Source organism: Pseudomassariella vexata (genome assembly GCF_002105095.1).
Source record: "Pseudomassariella vexata strain CBS 129021 chromosome Unknown BCR38scaffold_3, whole genome shotgun sequence".
NCBI classification, from domain to species: domain Eukaryota; kingdom Fungi; phylum Ascomycota; class Sordariomycetes; order Amphisphaeriales; family Pseudomassariaceae; genus Pseudomassariella; species Pseudomassariella vexata.
The window spans coordinates 2,347,287-2,361,225 of NW_024467958.1; the positions used below are offsets into that span (position 1 = coordinate 2,347,287).

The following is a 13,939-nucleotide window of genomic DNA, read 5'->3' on the forward strand; positions in this document are numbered from 1 at the left end:
ATGCATCCAGGCAGCTGGTGCAATCCCCATGTTGCCGCCAACGGCGTACTTTTCGAATGCCCGATCGGGATTTGTGTCGGCAGCGGGGTCTGCTTCGCTGGCTCAACAACGACATTGACATTATCTTGCAAGATGAGAAAGCAGAGGCCTATCTATATCTACCCTTCTACAAGCATCTTCAAGCTCCGGTTGTTACCACAGGTTGGGGTTCCACTCTCCGGCAGCCTTGTCGTCCCGCTGGTGTTCTCCACATGCAAGCGCCCCCAACCCGGATATTTTGTTGTTGAGGAGTTGCATACAATCTCCTAAAATTAGCTGTCCTTGTTGCTCAAGTCTCTGCTTCAGATGGAGTCGGTTAGGCGCGCTCAAGGTTGCTGGACTTGTAAAAGTGAGTTGAGATCATCCATCGCTATGTATCTGGCGTATTGCCTGCCGTATTGCCTGCCGTGCTCATGCTAACACCATCATAGAGCGCAAGATTGGCTGTGACAGAGGCGAGCCATTTTGTAATAACTGCATCCGTATGTCTCTGCCCGTTCCGTTTCCATCCCCTTTGATCGAGGTTCAATTCAGACTTTCTGAGCTTGCGCCACCAATGCGGCTCATTCCTACTATCTATTTTATGTGTCCATATGACCCAGAGTCACAACAAGATATGTGGTGATACCTAACTGCGAACCTACAGGTACTGGCAGAGAGTGTCTCGGCTATGGACTTCGACTGGCATGGCCCGATCAACCTGATGGACGCCGCCGCGTGAATCGGCTGCCCGAGCAAGAAATACGTTCACCCTCGACCAACTCAGAATACTATGGCAAGCAATTCTTGAATGTGACCTACGCAGATCTTGCTCTGGCAGGAAGTGGTTCGCCGCCTGACGGCCTGGCTGTCATGCGCAGTGGCATAGCGCGTCCCAAACGACTCATATCATTTATTCCAAATGTTCATGAGAGAGAATCCTATCTCATCACATATTGTAGGTTACAGCTACCACCAATATTGCAATTGACACTAAACCTACTTCAGACGAGGGCCGGCTCGCGCGCATGATTTCGACCATCGATGTTAACAACGGCTTCCGTGACGAGCTACTCCCTATGGCCATGTCGAATCTCAGCCCGGCCTCTGACGGTTTGCGCAATGCGATGCTGGCCTTGGCCGCGTTCCATCTGTGGGGCCCCGAGCAAGCCTTGCCCTACAAGGCAATGGCTCTTCGATCCTTGTATTCGTCCCTCAGCAGCGATTCTGTTGGCATTACGGAGACACAGCTGGCAACATCAATGATGCTGTGCGTCTACAATGTGAGAAAGCTTGAGCACAAGGGGAAGGCGTTGGTGTCTTGCTAACATCAATCAGGTCTTCGATGAGACAGAAGGCAACTGGTATCTTCACTTAAACGGAGCCAAGAACATACTTTGCCAACTTGCAGGCGTACGTGGGAGTCTCTTGAAGTACGGCTTCCTGTACACCTGGTTCCTCTATCACGAGATCCTTGGTTGCTTCGTTGATCCTCTGCGACAAGGCAAAGACGGGCCTGCTTCTATACGTCTGCGACGTGATATGCTCTTTGACCCGTCAATTGTGAGTTCTAGAACTTCGTGAAATCTGGATAAGTTCAATCTCTGACCCTTGAACAGATCGTCGGATCTCTTGGCTGCTCAGTAGAAGTCATGGAGATCATCAGCTACGTAAATGGGTTACGGGCCATTGAGCTCAAGGGAGAGTCAGCTGCATTCTCTCCAGGGGAACAACTTTGCAGAAACGAAGAATGGCACAGTATCGAAAGTAGGTTATCCAACCTGAATCAACGACTGGACCCCGAGTCCGAAACGAAATTGCCAACGCAAGAACGCACCAGGATTCGTACCACCGCCGAATTGTACAGAATTGCTACCTTTTTGTACCTCCAGAGAACTATCAACAATGCTCAAGTACAAGAGACCAGGACAGTGTATTTAGAGCAGGCCTTCCGAGTATTGGGCAGTATGGCTGTGTGTACCAGCCCTTGGCCTCTTTTTATCATCGCTTGCGAAACTGAGAGCGACGCACAACGGATCGTGATTCTTCAAACGTTAGATCGAATGGACGAAGAGCGTCATATTGGCAACGTCTTTGTTCTACGAAATATCATCGAATCATTCTGGAAGCAACAGGACCTCCAAGTAGACAGTGGGCGGGCCTGCAACATCAAATGGTGGGATGTCGTCGATCTCAACACGGTAGCTCCCTGGTTCATCTGAGCCACCAACTCACGGAGGTCTCAAGCATTCCCTTATCTTTAAGGGTTCTCTTAACACCGGCGAAATAATCAAAAACTCGAGACGCAACTGGACGAAACAATCTATTTGTCCATACTAGTTACGTGTTTGTCCGTCGTTGGATTCACTAGCAGACTTAACAGATCCGGTCTAGCGTAATGACCAACAACGTCGATGAACGCTTTTGGATAATCAATGTCCCGCAAGTTGATATCCGCTTTCAGTATAGCCTCTTCCCCTGCACCGATGGGTTCGCAGAGCGGCTTTCCGTCCGGCCCAAATATCATGGAGAACCCGCCGCCGGGCTACGTGTGGTATTAGTTTCCTACCAGTTTCAAGCCATAGCTGGGCACCACTTACCGCCTTTGTGACCGGGTTTCCTATCAGGTTATTCTTCTCGAGGTTCTCCTCCGTCAATACCTGTGACGCGACGAGGACGAAACACTGTCCTTCGATGGCCATGAACTGGCTCGCACGATAGCTGGCTTCCCCCGTCTCGTGGTACAGCCAGGCAAGCTTCTTTGGATCCGGCATCTCGAATTCGGCAGGCCAGCTGGCCACGTGAATTTGAACACCTTGCGAGTACCTAAAACACTCGGTGTCAGTAATGACTGCCATTGTCTATTTCCGAAGGGTTATGCCATGTACTATGAGTAGACTGCTTCTGTCTCAAGAGCCCTATACTCCTAAAACATGACATGAAAGGGGACGATGGAGTCTGAGGAACGACGCAACTCGTAATATCGCAGCAAAGGCTGGAGATGCTCCCAACAGTTGAGGCCGCCGATTTTACCAAATGGCGACGGCACGACGCACTTCAGCGACTCGGCCTGGCCTTCTCCCCAAATCGTTCGCTCGATGTGGGTGGGTTTGATTTTCCTGCGATGGTGGACAATCTCGCCCTCTGGCGAAATGAACGACTGGCCCATGTACAGACTTCCTCCATCTCGTTCGCTGTATCCGAGCACCACGAACATGCCGGCTTTCATCACCGCAGCCTGGATCCGCCTCATCTGATCGGAGTCCCGCGCCATCGAGTTGTTCACTGCAACAACGTGAATTAGTATTGCCACTTCCGACATGCCAAGGGATGAATCGGGGGTTCAATCATATGTCCAGGGGAAACTAGAACAACTGTGTTTAGGTAGTTTCCGCATATGAGACAGACCGGAGGATGGGATGAAGGAACATCATGGCCGCCTACTGTATTCGTGGATGATGTGGCTGTTGTCGATGACACTGGAGGTCCACATTGACCTGAGGCCGCGAAGACGGAGACGTCAACTCGTATTAACACACAGTAAGGGGCTATTGGGGCTCACCACTGCAAGAACTCGAGTTAGCGACCACTACATTTAGAATATAACACAACGGATCGGAAAATTCGACGACTGCCTAAAAATCAAAAAAATCAAAAATCAAAAAAGATCCCGAGAAGCAAATCCCTCCGTCAAACGATTTTGCTCTTGAGACAGTAAAAAAGAGGAATCAAAGACTTCTGAAGTCACATACGGGATATCCAGGTATCCAAACCTCTGGAAACCCGAGGACCTGGACACCGTCTGCTGCTGCACCCTCGATAAGCGAGATGGTCTTGTCGACGCTGCCATTCAGGTCGAGCCAGACTGGCTCTGCCTGCACGGCACCAACTCGAATTCTTGCCGTCATTGGTCACAAATGCGCAGACGGAAGTTGAGCAGTGGGCGTGGCTACATGGCATATCGGACGATCGTATGTCGCAGGCACATGGCTTCTTATAATGTTTGACATTACTCCACACCATGGGCCCAGCTCCTCTTTTTTCAAGTGATCGCAAGATGTTGCTGTAACCCCCTTTGCACAACGTGCCTTATCTCGCTGATCTCCATCCGGCAGGATTTCTGACACATACTAGGATGACAGACTCTGGGTGCCATTGGCTGTTGCTATAGCATGCATCCACGACGCCGCATCTTACTTGTCTGTGCGACTTTCTGGTTCGGTACGAAGCACGTGGCTGTTCAGATTGGATGATGCAAGAAGACCGATGCGGTAGCCGCCGTGGGGGACTTGGAATCGGAATACCTCGGCACCCTAGATCAGCCTCGAGAGTCGGATGCTTACTGTGTCGCTGATCGCGAACTACTGCCGGCTGACAGATCGATCACGTCCAGGGATTAGTCACTTCCCCACATTGCTTGTTTCTTTAACGATGTCGGCTATAACCCAAAATAAGACAAGGTATGTTTTCTGACAACTGTGCTGAGGAATAAAACGAGATCATACGTGGTACCGCCGTCACACCAGGACCGCAAAAATAATGAGTTACATCTGGCTGTTTGGGCTTCGCGCTCAAGGCGGTTATGACGTTGTTGATCGAGGATAGTTTTCTGCAGTCTGTGGACAAGCCGATTTGGGGTGTGCCAATCGGCATCTAGGTTTATTGGCTTCAGGCATGATTTACAGGAACATATGGTGGTGGCATGAGGAGTGAGCTTTAATACACTAAAGTTGGAGTAGAAACTGCGAGGCCAGCCAGTCCTGAAGGTGGCAGCTCGGGATACAGGAAATATAGGTCGATGGTCCCCGAAAACAGATTGTACAGCATACTACTGGATGTCCATTCGTTGAGTTGACGTGACTACTCGGCATACCTGCATTATGAACGAACGACCACAGGGACAGAATAGGCTTGGCGTCCTTTTGTTAAGAAACAATACCCTATTCGACGAGAAGCGACTCTATGAAGCCGACATCGGTCGGTCTGTACGACTAGTCCAAGGTGTTGTGTTACATGACAATGAGCTTCGTAAGGACGTCGACCTCTGATGTGCGTGTATCAGTACATTATATGTGGTATAGGACCTGATCTCCGCATTATCTTTTCCCCTTTCGGTAACACACCTTATCTGCATGTTACACAAGCGAGAGTGTTTTTCCTCCAGTGTCCAGACCTCATCTCAAGAAATTGCTACAGCTCACTCAACTTCTTCCCGTTCTCGTAGAAGGCCTACCCTCACCAAATACCGTCACAATGTTAGTTCACGAAAGTTCTCTCCTCGCCGAGGGTCGACTTCAATCTTGATTATCGTGGTTGACCACGTGGGCGTCGAAGTTGCCATAATTAAGTAAATAGACCAAACCATTATTTTCTTCCAGACTCCTCGAGACTCCAAGCAGAACAAATGAAGCAGATATTTGAATCGGTGAGAGACATGCTGAAAACAAGCTATATCACTTGGATCGCCCTCGCCGGCTCCATGTCCTTCCCCTACCGCTTCATCTTCTGCGTCGTGTGCAATCTTGCGCTGGTGGCGAGCCTGGATGAGATGGCGGCCATTTGGCCCACTATGGGCGGGCAGGTATGTAAATTCTCCGGGACGGCCCTTTTCTTTTCTGTCTGGCCAATTACTTCCAGGGTACTGCTGACTCGATGCTGATGGCGTCGTATCATTTGTTCTATATGTTGTGTACAGAAAAGTGGAAGAAGTCCATGGTATTTACATCTGAACGTTCCGGTCATCTTGTGATAGACTCCAACGGGCTGGCTGACAGTCGTGAATACCGCGTGTTTCTTTGGCGGTGAGCTTCCGTCATGATGCATTCTTGACATCAGTATCGGCTGCTCATATTTCGGTGTCAAGCCCAGTTCGTTACAGCAGCGGCCATCATTGCTTCAGGTGGAAAATAGGAGATAGAGAAGTGGAAAACGTATCTAATTTCCTCGCCATCCTCAATCTCACCACGGGTGCCAGTATCTGGGGCAGCAAGATTATGGGACGATGAAATGATGCAGCTTATGAGTTGATGCCCCCTTTCCCAGTTTCCCTGACTCTTGCTTTCCCACGCCCACATTACCAATAAACTAAGCAAAATAATCCCGTTTAGTCTACAAGTAACTACTCGGCGTGGTGATAATTCGTGAAGTGATCCTATCCACCTTATCCAATAACGATGCCTCCTTGGCCTTCGTTGGGTTCCAGAACGAGATGGGCTGGTCCGATGGGATATCATGGACCCTAGGGATTCTCTAGTCGGCCCTCTCCCTCATCGCCTTCGACGCCTGTCTACACATGACGGAGGAGTGATCCGGCCTGTCGAGGACGTGCCGCACGCCATGTTGTATGCTGTGGGTATTGGGGGTGTTCCGTGAGTGGACGAGCTTAGTTGATCGCATTTGCAGTTCAGTGTGGCAGTGCGGTGTAGAAGAACGATTTAGTCGAGTGACCAATATGTAGAAACCACAGTGGAAACAGTCTTCATCATCTTCATCCTGTTCTGCCTTACGATCCCGAGATTATCCTGCCGACAGCGTCTGGTCAGCCCATCTCGGAGCTCATCCTACAGGCAACGGGCAGTCGTGTGGCCACCACGATTCTTACTCCCATGATGGCCGTCTGCTTCATCAACGGCACGAATGGCTGTGTTACAAGCTCGAGCCGATTTCTGTACGCAATGGCTCAGGATAAGGATATTATCTACCACCACTAGTAACTCACCTAACCCCTTGGTCCCTTAACCTCTTCATCACTTGTTATCTTCAAATTGGCCATCAAATCTCGACGCAGATTTGCTTACATCTCGCCAACCCTAGACGTCCCAGTTCGCACAACCATGCTTGCATTCATCTTCAACGTGCTATTCGGCCTGCTCTACCTCGACCATTCAGTCGCGTTTAGTGCCTACGCGGTCAGTTGCAACGTCTTCCTGGATATGCCGTACGTCCTTCCCGTCATCGCACTGCTGCTTCGAGGACGAAGCGTGCTGGCCAAGTATCAGACCGAACAAACGTACTTTGCGCTTGGCAGATACGGGTGGCTATGTAAGTGGGTATCTGCCATCTTTGTCGTCGTCATATTGGTGGTAGGGTGTTCATATAGGCTTCGGTGGATGCAGAAGTTCCAGGACACCACAGTCGATTTGAGAACACTGGTAGTTCTTTTGCTTCCCGACTTCGTTAGCCGCGTCGGGTGAAAAAGTGAGTAGGTTATACTGTTTGGGATATGTCTGGAATTGATTATGGATACGGCTCTAGACGGTGTGCTGTTGTTATTGGAATCGTAATACTCGTCGGCGCGTACTGGGGTCGTGTACGGCCATACGTTCGAGGAACCTGTACGTGAATAATATTAACCGACTAACTGGCTAAACTGCAGACAAATACAAGTGACTAGTGTGCTTTCTTCAATAAGAAATTCGAGTTTATCATAGGGCACCGTCCTCGAGATGTTAGAACAACTCAGCATGTTGATGTGACGTCCAGTAACCAAGATGAAATAGGAACATTGTTTAGCCTCTGGCTGTATCCATAAACGAATTATCTCTCACTGTCTAAGTATGCCTGCATTAAACGAGTGAATTTCTCTAAGCAAGACAAGAGGTCCGATTTCAGTGTCACAGCTAGAAACAGATAGTGAGAGTGAGTATACGTTCGTTACATATTTGCATCAACCGGAGCAATATACTCAAGAAACATGTGATGGACTCTGTGATTGTGACAGATCTGAATAGAGCAGCCAGCGCGTAACTGGTCACGTAACCTAAGAAGTAATTCATGGGGAAACCTCCCAGCTACATCGAAGTGACTTACTTCTGCGTGCGAGTATGGAGAATAAACCACCAGACCCTATTATGGCAAGTCCCCCCTAAACCGAACAGCGTGCACTGTGGATCGTGAACGGAGAACCAAACTGGGTCATATGCAAAATTCCATTGGATAGCAGCCAGACAGGCTCGAATTTATGGCACACCTATCTACAGCCACACCCTCTGTGATAGCAAGGGAATAGCTTGTAGACAATGCACAGGATCGCTGGCAGACCCCAGTTCATCTCCTTTCAGGGATCTGGGTATCGAATCGAAGCTCATATGCTGAGTTCTTCTCTTTTCCGCAAGATATACTTTCTCCCTTGGCCTTGGGGATGGAGACCACGGGACCGCCTTAAGATTGCGAATCATGGGGAAGCACTGAACCTCTGGCAGGGATGGTAGCTGCAGAGCTGCCAGTATAGAGCGGATTGAGTCAGCACCGTTCGTCCTCGTCGATCGATGGGTAGATGTGGACGGCATATAGATCAGCGCGCACAGCAGATCGTGGCCATGGTGCCGGAGACCCCTGCATCCCCAGGGGGAGGGCGGTGACCGCTTTTACGTACGTTGTGAATAAGCTTTTTTCCTTGTCAAAACATTGGCTGAAGTGGCCTAGAATCCAAACAATATTTCGTTTGAGACGATCTACCATCTAGAGTTTTCCATCCCAACTTGAGGAGAGTTTCGGGAGTTGGGCATCAACCACAATACCGTCGTACACCGTCGTTGAGAGTTCATACACCGACGTTTCTCTTTGTGGGGACTGGCATGTACTTGCCACTTGCGCGTAGTTTTCCGTAGTGTGTCTGAAGTGTTTGTGAACGAGATCATATCCCAGGAGCAAAACAATACCTCCTCCGGCATGTCCAATGTTAGCGTGTGTAGCGTGTGCACTGGCCCATAATAATACCAAGGGTCTGCTCCCAAGTTCTGCTGTTAACGACGTACCAAAACCCTTGCACATAGAAATTCTACATGTTTAGTTACTTAGTTTCTTATATGAACTTATATGTGTCGATTGTTCCTTCACGTGGGGCATTTCACTGGCTAACATTTGAGATGCCGGAAGAGGTGTACTTCACGACTTCGGAGCGCGGGAGGAATAAGCAATGTGTAGTCGGCCGCTAGAACGTGCTCAGTACGGGTGGCGAGTTCAACCCGGCGCTCCGGATAGGCGAGATCCAGATCTTCTACGCCATCATCTCTGTTGCCCCCTGTAGGCATGATAGGGACGATATGGGCATCAGCAAGCGGCGTAAACGTGCGGTCGCAGGTGTGAAGGCCGCTAGGGCAAATGGCTGGGACCAGGCGCAGATCTTGGATATGCATCCCATGTCTCGCCTAACAACGTTTCCGGCACCAAAGGGGGGGAGCCACTATCGGGAACTTCCACAGGGACATCTCCAACGCACAACGTGCTCAGTCTTCGGCACTTGCTCCAACCGGCATTCTTTGCTTTTTGTGCTGAGTCTCTCGACATGGCCCCGAAAACCTCAAGCCTCCAAGCGGCTAACGACCTGGAGCTGTTCTTCGGCTGTCGCTGGAATTCAAGCCGGTGTAGACTAATTAATGAAAACAGACGAGGCTCACCATTAGTGGCCAGCGCCATGCAGCCGCAGCAACTAGAACATTTCGCCAGAGAAAATGATGGGACGCCACAAGTGATTAGTCCTGTGAAGTTGTGGCTACCCTGACGAACTGTAAAGATGGGGGACGACATCTCTTGTCTGTCCTTCAGATGGCCAAGCGATGACCCGGAGACGAAAAACCGAAATCGTGGAAATGAGACCGTACCCTTGCTAGCGCAATGACGGAACGTCCAGGGAGATACCTGGGTAACCTTAGGTTCTTGCTTGAGCAGAGATTATAATGGCAGGATGCAGGCCGACTGTGCGGGTGATCGTGCTGCTTTGCTTAACGTAATCGTCCAGGCAAGTAGAAACAGACAAGGGCCTCACGTGCGAGCCGCGTAGAAAGTGTGAATCTGGCATGAATCTGTATGTATGATGAGTTTTGTGTACAACGCCTCACCTACAGATAGTGGGTGAGGTGGCTCTGGGTTCCGGTTGGAGAGTGCTGAAGAGGCACTGAATGACGTCAAAGGTTTCATAATAAGAAGTAAGTCAGCACCGAGCAAGATAGTAGGGGTATACCATGACGGCCCGAACTAGATGGTCCCAAGGACTGGTTGAAGCAATAACCGACGGCGGAATGGGGGTATTGCACTGGAGATGTTTCTATCGTCCACCCCACATTCTTATCACGTCGAGAAATTCCATCCATGACAAATGGCATCAAGGTTTACCCACGCGCTACCGATATTATTGATCGATTCCAGCCGAGCTCATTCAGACGGCGCGAACCTTAGCAGTAACCTTAACTTCGGATCGGGATTCCCTAGCGAGGCGGCATTGAACCCACAAGGTACATGATGCGGGCGATGTCAAAAGGTTCATTGGTAGATATTATCAGCGCGCAGCTGAAGCCAAAGATGTTGGCGAGTCGTTGCTTGCTGGTCGACCCTGATGTGAACCTTAGCGACAGTGAACCTCGGTTCGTCAATTCGTTGATTGGTTTGAAGAATTCACTTGGTCGAGTCGTTGGGAAATTATGTTGTGGGGAAGCGTCTGACAGAGGCATTTCGTCCGATACATGGCCGACGAATCAACGCGTACGATGAGTGAGACGTAAGTTATGAGTCGGCAACTTTTCGCAGCATCGTGATCTTTGCCGCGTGCCGCGATGTGAAGCAAAGGTCGACGTGCAAAAGATGCCTGGGCCAGATCAGATTGCGTACAATGCCCTCAAGCGCAACGTTCAGGGATATTGCGTGGTGCTGAAGTTGCTGGTATTGGTGGGTCGTGCCTACCTTACTTTCACTTCGTACGAAGAAAGCATTGCTATGTATGATAGATGGGGTGGAAAGAACGATCTGGGCTCGCAGCGATGCGCCTTCCACCACGTGGCTTCGCAAGGTCTGCCACGCGAGATGGCCTGCTTTCAGCGCTAGAGCGCCTAAGCAAGCGCCCCACTCCCACTAATTGTTTGTGCTTGACCAACCACAACGACGTTCTTCAGCGACAGCACTTATTCTATCACAAAACTATGATGCATCGTGCATCTTAGACATGGATTGTCAGACTCGACGACCGGCCGATGGCATAGATTGTCCTATGTGGCCGGAAATCTTGCATGCGAGGAAGCTCGAGACGATGCCTTGAGACAACGAGCTGAAAATAGCTTACAGACCAGACGAGACAAGACGAGCCGCTGCCCGCAGGATGGATGTACGTCCGAACATACCAGCGAGCGGCGGTGATATCACGCCATCATGACAGAATGCCACAAGATCAGCACCGAGGCACAAGCTCAAGCCATTTGTTGATGCATCACAATCTCTCGGAGAAAAAGCAATGTGCGCCGTGCCCTCGACTGTGACATTCGGAAACGAGTGACACGTTGAGCCTGAGTCAAGCTTCGATCCATGTCTTAGATACGTGTAAGCCCATCTTGCACGTAGGGCTGCACAGACTGACACAAGCCGACTGAGGAGTCAGAGACAAGCAGAAACTGCGACACAAACATTCTTGTGCGCTCCGTATGCACACTTGGGGTTGGCCGGGGACCGAGATGGCAATACTACTCGGCATCTTCCCGAGGTGACGTCCGCATTGCAGTCTAACGAGCAGGTCGAAAACTGCCTCTTGACCTGCCGCCAAGACAAAGGACTTCTATATCGCCAAGCACGTGTTACCGTGCGATCAAACTTGAGGGTTCAACCCGCCTTTCGATGTTGAACCAAACCCTGGGAAGTCTAACCAGTTTATCGTTGCAAGTGGCATGAGTTCCAAGGTCAAATATCAAGTCTAGGTCTCGGGCCTGAAGCATCTCATTTCCGTTGCCAATATGTGCCATTATGCATATGCCTGCAAGTATTTCCAAGCCTGTTGCGGCTGCCGTTGAAGCCACATAACGGAACCTGTCAAGCCGATCTATCGCCTCTTTGCATTTCTTGTCCGGACTGGCCTGCTGTGTATCGTGCCTTTACATATACGCGAGCATCTTGGACATTGGCGCTGGCGACAATTAATTAGATGCATGTGGCTAGCCTGCAGCCTCCCGCTGGCGTTGACAGACACTATGAGTACATGCTCCGGTTCCCGTTCCCTCCTAAAGAACAAGGAGAGCTCAATATCAAGGCAACGATTAGGGCGAGTCTTCAACACCCTTATGTCGTGGCACTGTCTGACAGACAAGATCTCGAATAATGTGCAGATACGCTTACTTGCATCCAGTGAACTTTGATTTCTGCCGCCTCCCTCCCCCTTGTACGTCGTGGGACCATAAGGGAAGAACAAGATCAGAGGGTAGAAGAACTGGTTGTTTTTGTCCTCCATTCCCTTGAATATGCTTGCCGCCGGTCTCAGACCCCGCATTTTTGGCCTCTCTTCCCGTTTCCGCTCTGCAAGGGCGTTCTTGCGGCATGGCGAATCGCATCCTACAAGGCAACCCGCAGCGGTTGTGGGATAGCCGAGTGACATTGCCGCGCTGACTTGGCCCACGAGTGCATTCGGTATATGTAGGATCGAGCTCGCACAAGTTTGTTATTGGAATGGTGCGAGTTGGCTCACAAATATTGATCGTCGTTCAATATCGACGACCACGCTGCTCAACCTTAACCGCATGACTGACTAGCTGGCGCCCCCGATCCTGTACATACAGACAGGCAGTGTGTCGTACAGTGACATGCCTGGGCCTCGTCCGCTACCACTCACCTTATTTGTGATTGCGGTCCGCCCAGGCTGCTGCAGGGTGTGGTGGGCCGCTGGTCCAAGAATAGTGGCAGCGAAATTCTGGTCAAGTGGTCCAGTCAAGCAGGGCTCGAAAGCAGTATCGATCAATCAACAATCATGCAGTGAGACTTTTTGGTCCGCGACCAATATGTGGGGGCCTATGTATATCCTTATTGTCTGCTGTGCACTACGATGTCGCCCAATGCCACCGGCCAGCCACTGACTGACTGACCGACGCTCCTTCCGCTCATTCCATCATAGCATCGTCCACACATAGTAATGGCAGATCATTCCAGTCGCTCGTACGGAGGATACAGTAGCAGCAGCAGCAGCAGTAGTCGTCGTCATTATTGTAAGAGGTGTTAGTCTCCGAGGGCACACATACCACCCTCTCACACAGGCCGATCCGCTGACCGGGATTTCCCGCTTATGTACTCTACTCACTCACTAAAGTATCCTTACCGCGCACGTACGGTATGGCAAGACTTCGTAAAGGAGCAAGTCGGGGAATTCGAGCCCCAGCGCCAAGCCCTGAGACCGACCGTACCGTACCGTACCGTTCCCCTCTCCTTGTGTAGCGCTACCCGCTGGCTCGCTGCTGGAAACCAAGCCAACCAGACCTTGGCTGAGCCAATTAGTAATTTGGCATTGTATGTCATGGTCAAATTGACAGCTCACGTCGCACGACAGTAGATTATCTGGAGAAGCTGTTAGGACAGGAATTAAGAAAAGAGGCGGCGCGGGTAGCGGGGAATCCGCGTGTTCTTTATGCGGGTGTGTTACCAAGGAAGATGGAAGATGAGACATGACTAGACAGGGCAAAGCAAGCCAAGGTTGAAGGAGGACATTTAGGTTGTCAATCTAATCTCTTTTTTCCCCTTCTTGATCGCGGTGGTTCTAATCTTGGTCGTACTACCTTCTTCGTACTGCCTCCGTCTCCTAAGCTAGTTCATGCACATGAGCATAGAGTGAGACGGGTAAGCAGGCAGGTTTCCATTTGCTCAAAAAAGGCATATCGTATGTAGCATCACATCATAGGCAAGGCAGGAATATGAGATAACCAAGATAGAAACCATGCGAACGGACTTCTCCCAGTTGGCATCACCCTAAGGGGCGTGTGAAGGTAAGATTTCTTACCACCATGCATTACGACCGGATCATTCGCGTCCTTGATGATGATTGGGTTGGGGTGGTATGAGCTCACGGAGCCCACATCGCTTGTGAGACGATGAGTCGACATCTCGAATAACGCCACATTTCACCATCAGTGGTTCTTTATTGTGGATGCTCTCAGCATCAACAACTCTGTAAGCTCCAAAC

At 50.4% G+C, this 13,939-nt stretch overlaps 6 protein-coding genes across 6 annotated transcripts; 3 read left to right on the top strand and 3 right to left on the bottom strand.

Annotated features, from left to right (window-relative positions):
- Positions 1-345: 345 nt before the first annotated feature.
- On the top strand, positions 346-2,240 carry BCR38DRAFT_334487 (fungal-specific transcription factor domain-containing protein; the record flags this gene model as incomplete). Its single annotated transcript, XM_040855322.1, has 6 exons — positions 346-388; positions 471-521; positions 686-976; positions 1,027-1,301; positions 1,357-1,581; positions 1,638-2,240. 6 exons carry the CDS (start codon positions 346-348, stop codon positions 2,238-2,240), a joined length of 1,488 nt encoding a protein of 495 aa, XP_040719101.1.
- Positions 2,241-2,341: 101 nt separating this feature from the next.
- BCR38DRAFT_455675 (putative nitrilase) lies at positions 2,342-3,926 on the bottom strand (the record flags this gene model as incomplete). Its single annotated transcript, XM_040861826.1, has 6 exons — positions 2,342-2,563; positions 2,619-2,844; positions 2,994-3,303; positions 3,463-3,515; positions 3,581-3,582; positions 3,771-3,926. 6 exons carry the CDS (start codon positions 3,924-3,926, stop codon positions 2,342-2,344), a joined length of 969 nt encoding a protein of 322 aa, XP_040719102.1.
- A 1,220-nt stretch (positions 3,927-5,146) lies between these two features.
- Positions 5,147-7,360, top strand: BCR38DRAFT_464140 (uncharacterized protein; the record flags this gene model as incomplete). The annotated part of the gene is made up of 10 exons (XM_040862663.1): positions 5,147-5,599; positions 5,656-5,733; positions 5,771-5,819; positions 5,882-5,917; positions 6,165-6,270; positions 6,421-6,424; positions 6,534-6,660; positions 6,832-7,100; positions 7,174-7,223; positions 7,273-7,360. The coding sequence occupies exons 1-10, from the start codon at positions 5,423-5,425 to the stop codon at positions 7,358-7,360; spliced, it is 984 nt and encodes a 327-aa protein (XP_040719103.1). The 5' UTR covers positions 5,147-5,422.
- Positions 7,361-8,471: 1,111 nt separating this feature from the next.
- On the bottom strand, positions 8,472-9,458 carry BCR38DRAFT_508029 (uncharacterized protein; the record flags this gene model as incomplete). Its single annotated transcript, XM_040864963.1, has 2 exons — positions 8,904-9,458; positions 8,472-8,759 (listed from the first exon to the last, which is right to left on the bottom strand). Exons 1-2 carry the CDS (start codon positions 9,153-9,155, stop codon positions 8,472-8,474), a joined length of 540 nt encoding a protein of 179 aa, XP_040719104.1. The 5' UTR covers positions 9,156-9,458.
- A 1,430-nt stretch (positions 9,459-10,888) lies between these two features.
- On the bottom strand, positions 10,889-11,895 carry BCR38DRAFT_424428 (uncharacterized protein). Its single transcript, XM_040859652.1, has one exon. The coding sequence runs from the start codon at positions 11,474-11,476 to the stop codon at positions 11,297-11,299; it is 180 nt and encodes a 59-aa protein (XP_040719105.1). The 5' UTR covers positions 11,477-11,895; the 3' UTR covers positions 10,889-11,296.
- Positions 11,896-11,899: 4 nt separating this feature from the next.
- On the top strand, positions 11,900-12,989 carry BCR38DRAFT_424429 (uncharacterized protein). Its single transcript, XM_040859653.1, has one exon. The coding sequence runs from the start codon at positions 12,573-12,575 to the stop codon at positions 12,840-12,842; it is 270 nt and encodes an 89-aa protein (XP_040719106.1). The 5' UTR covers positions 11,900-12,572; the 3' UTR covers positions 12,843-12,989.
- The last annotated feature ends 950 nt before the right edge of the window (positions 12,990-13,939 follow it).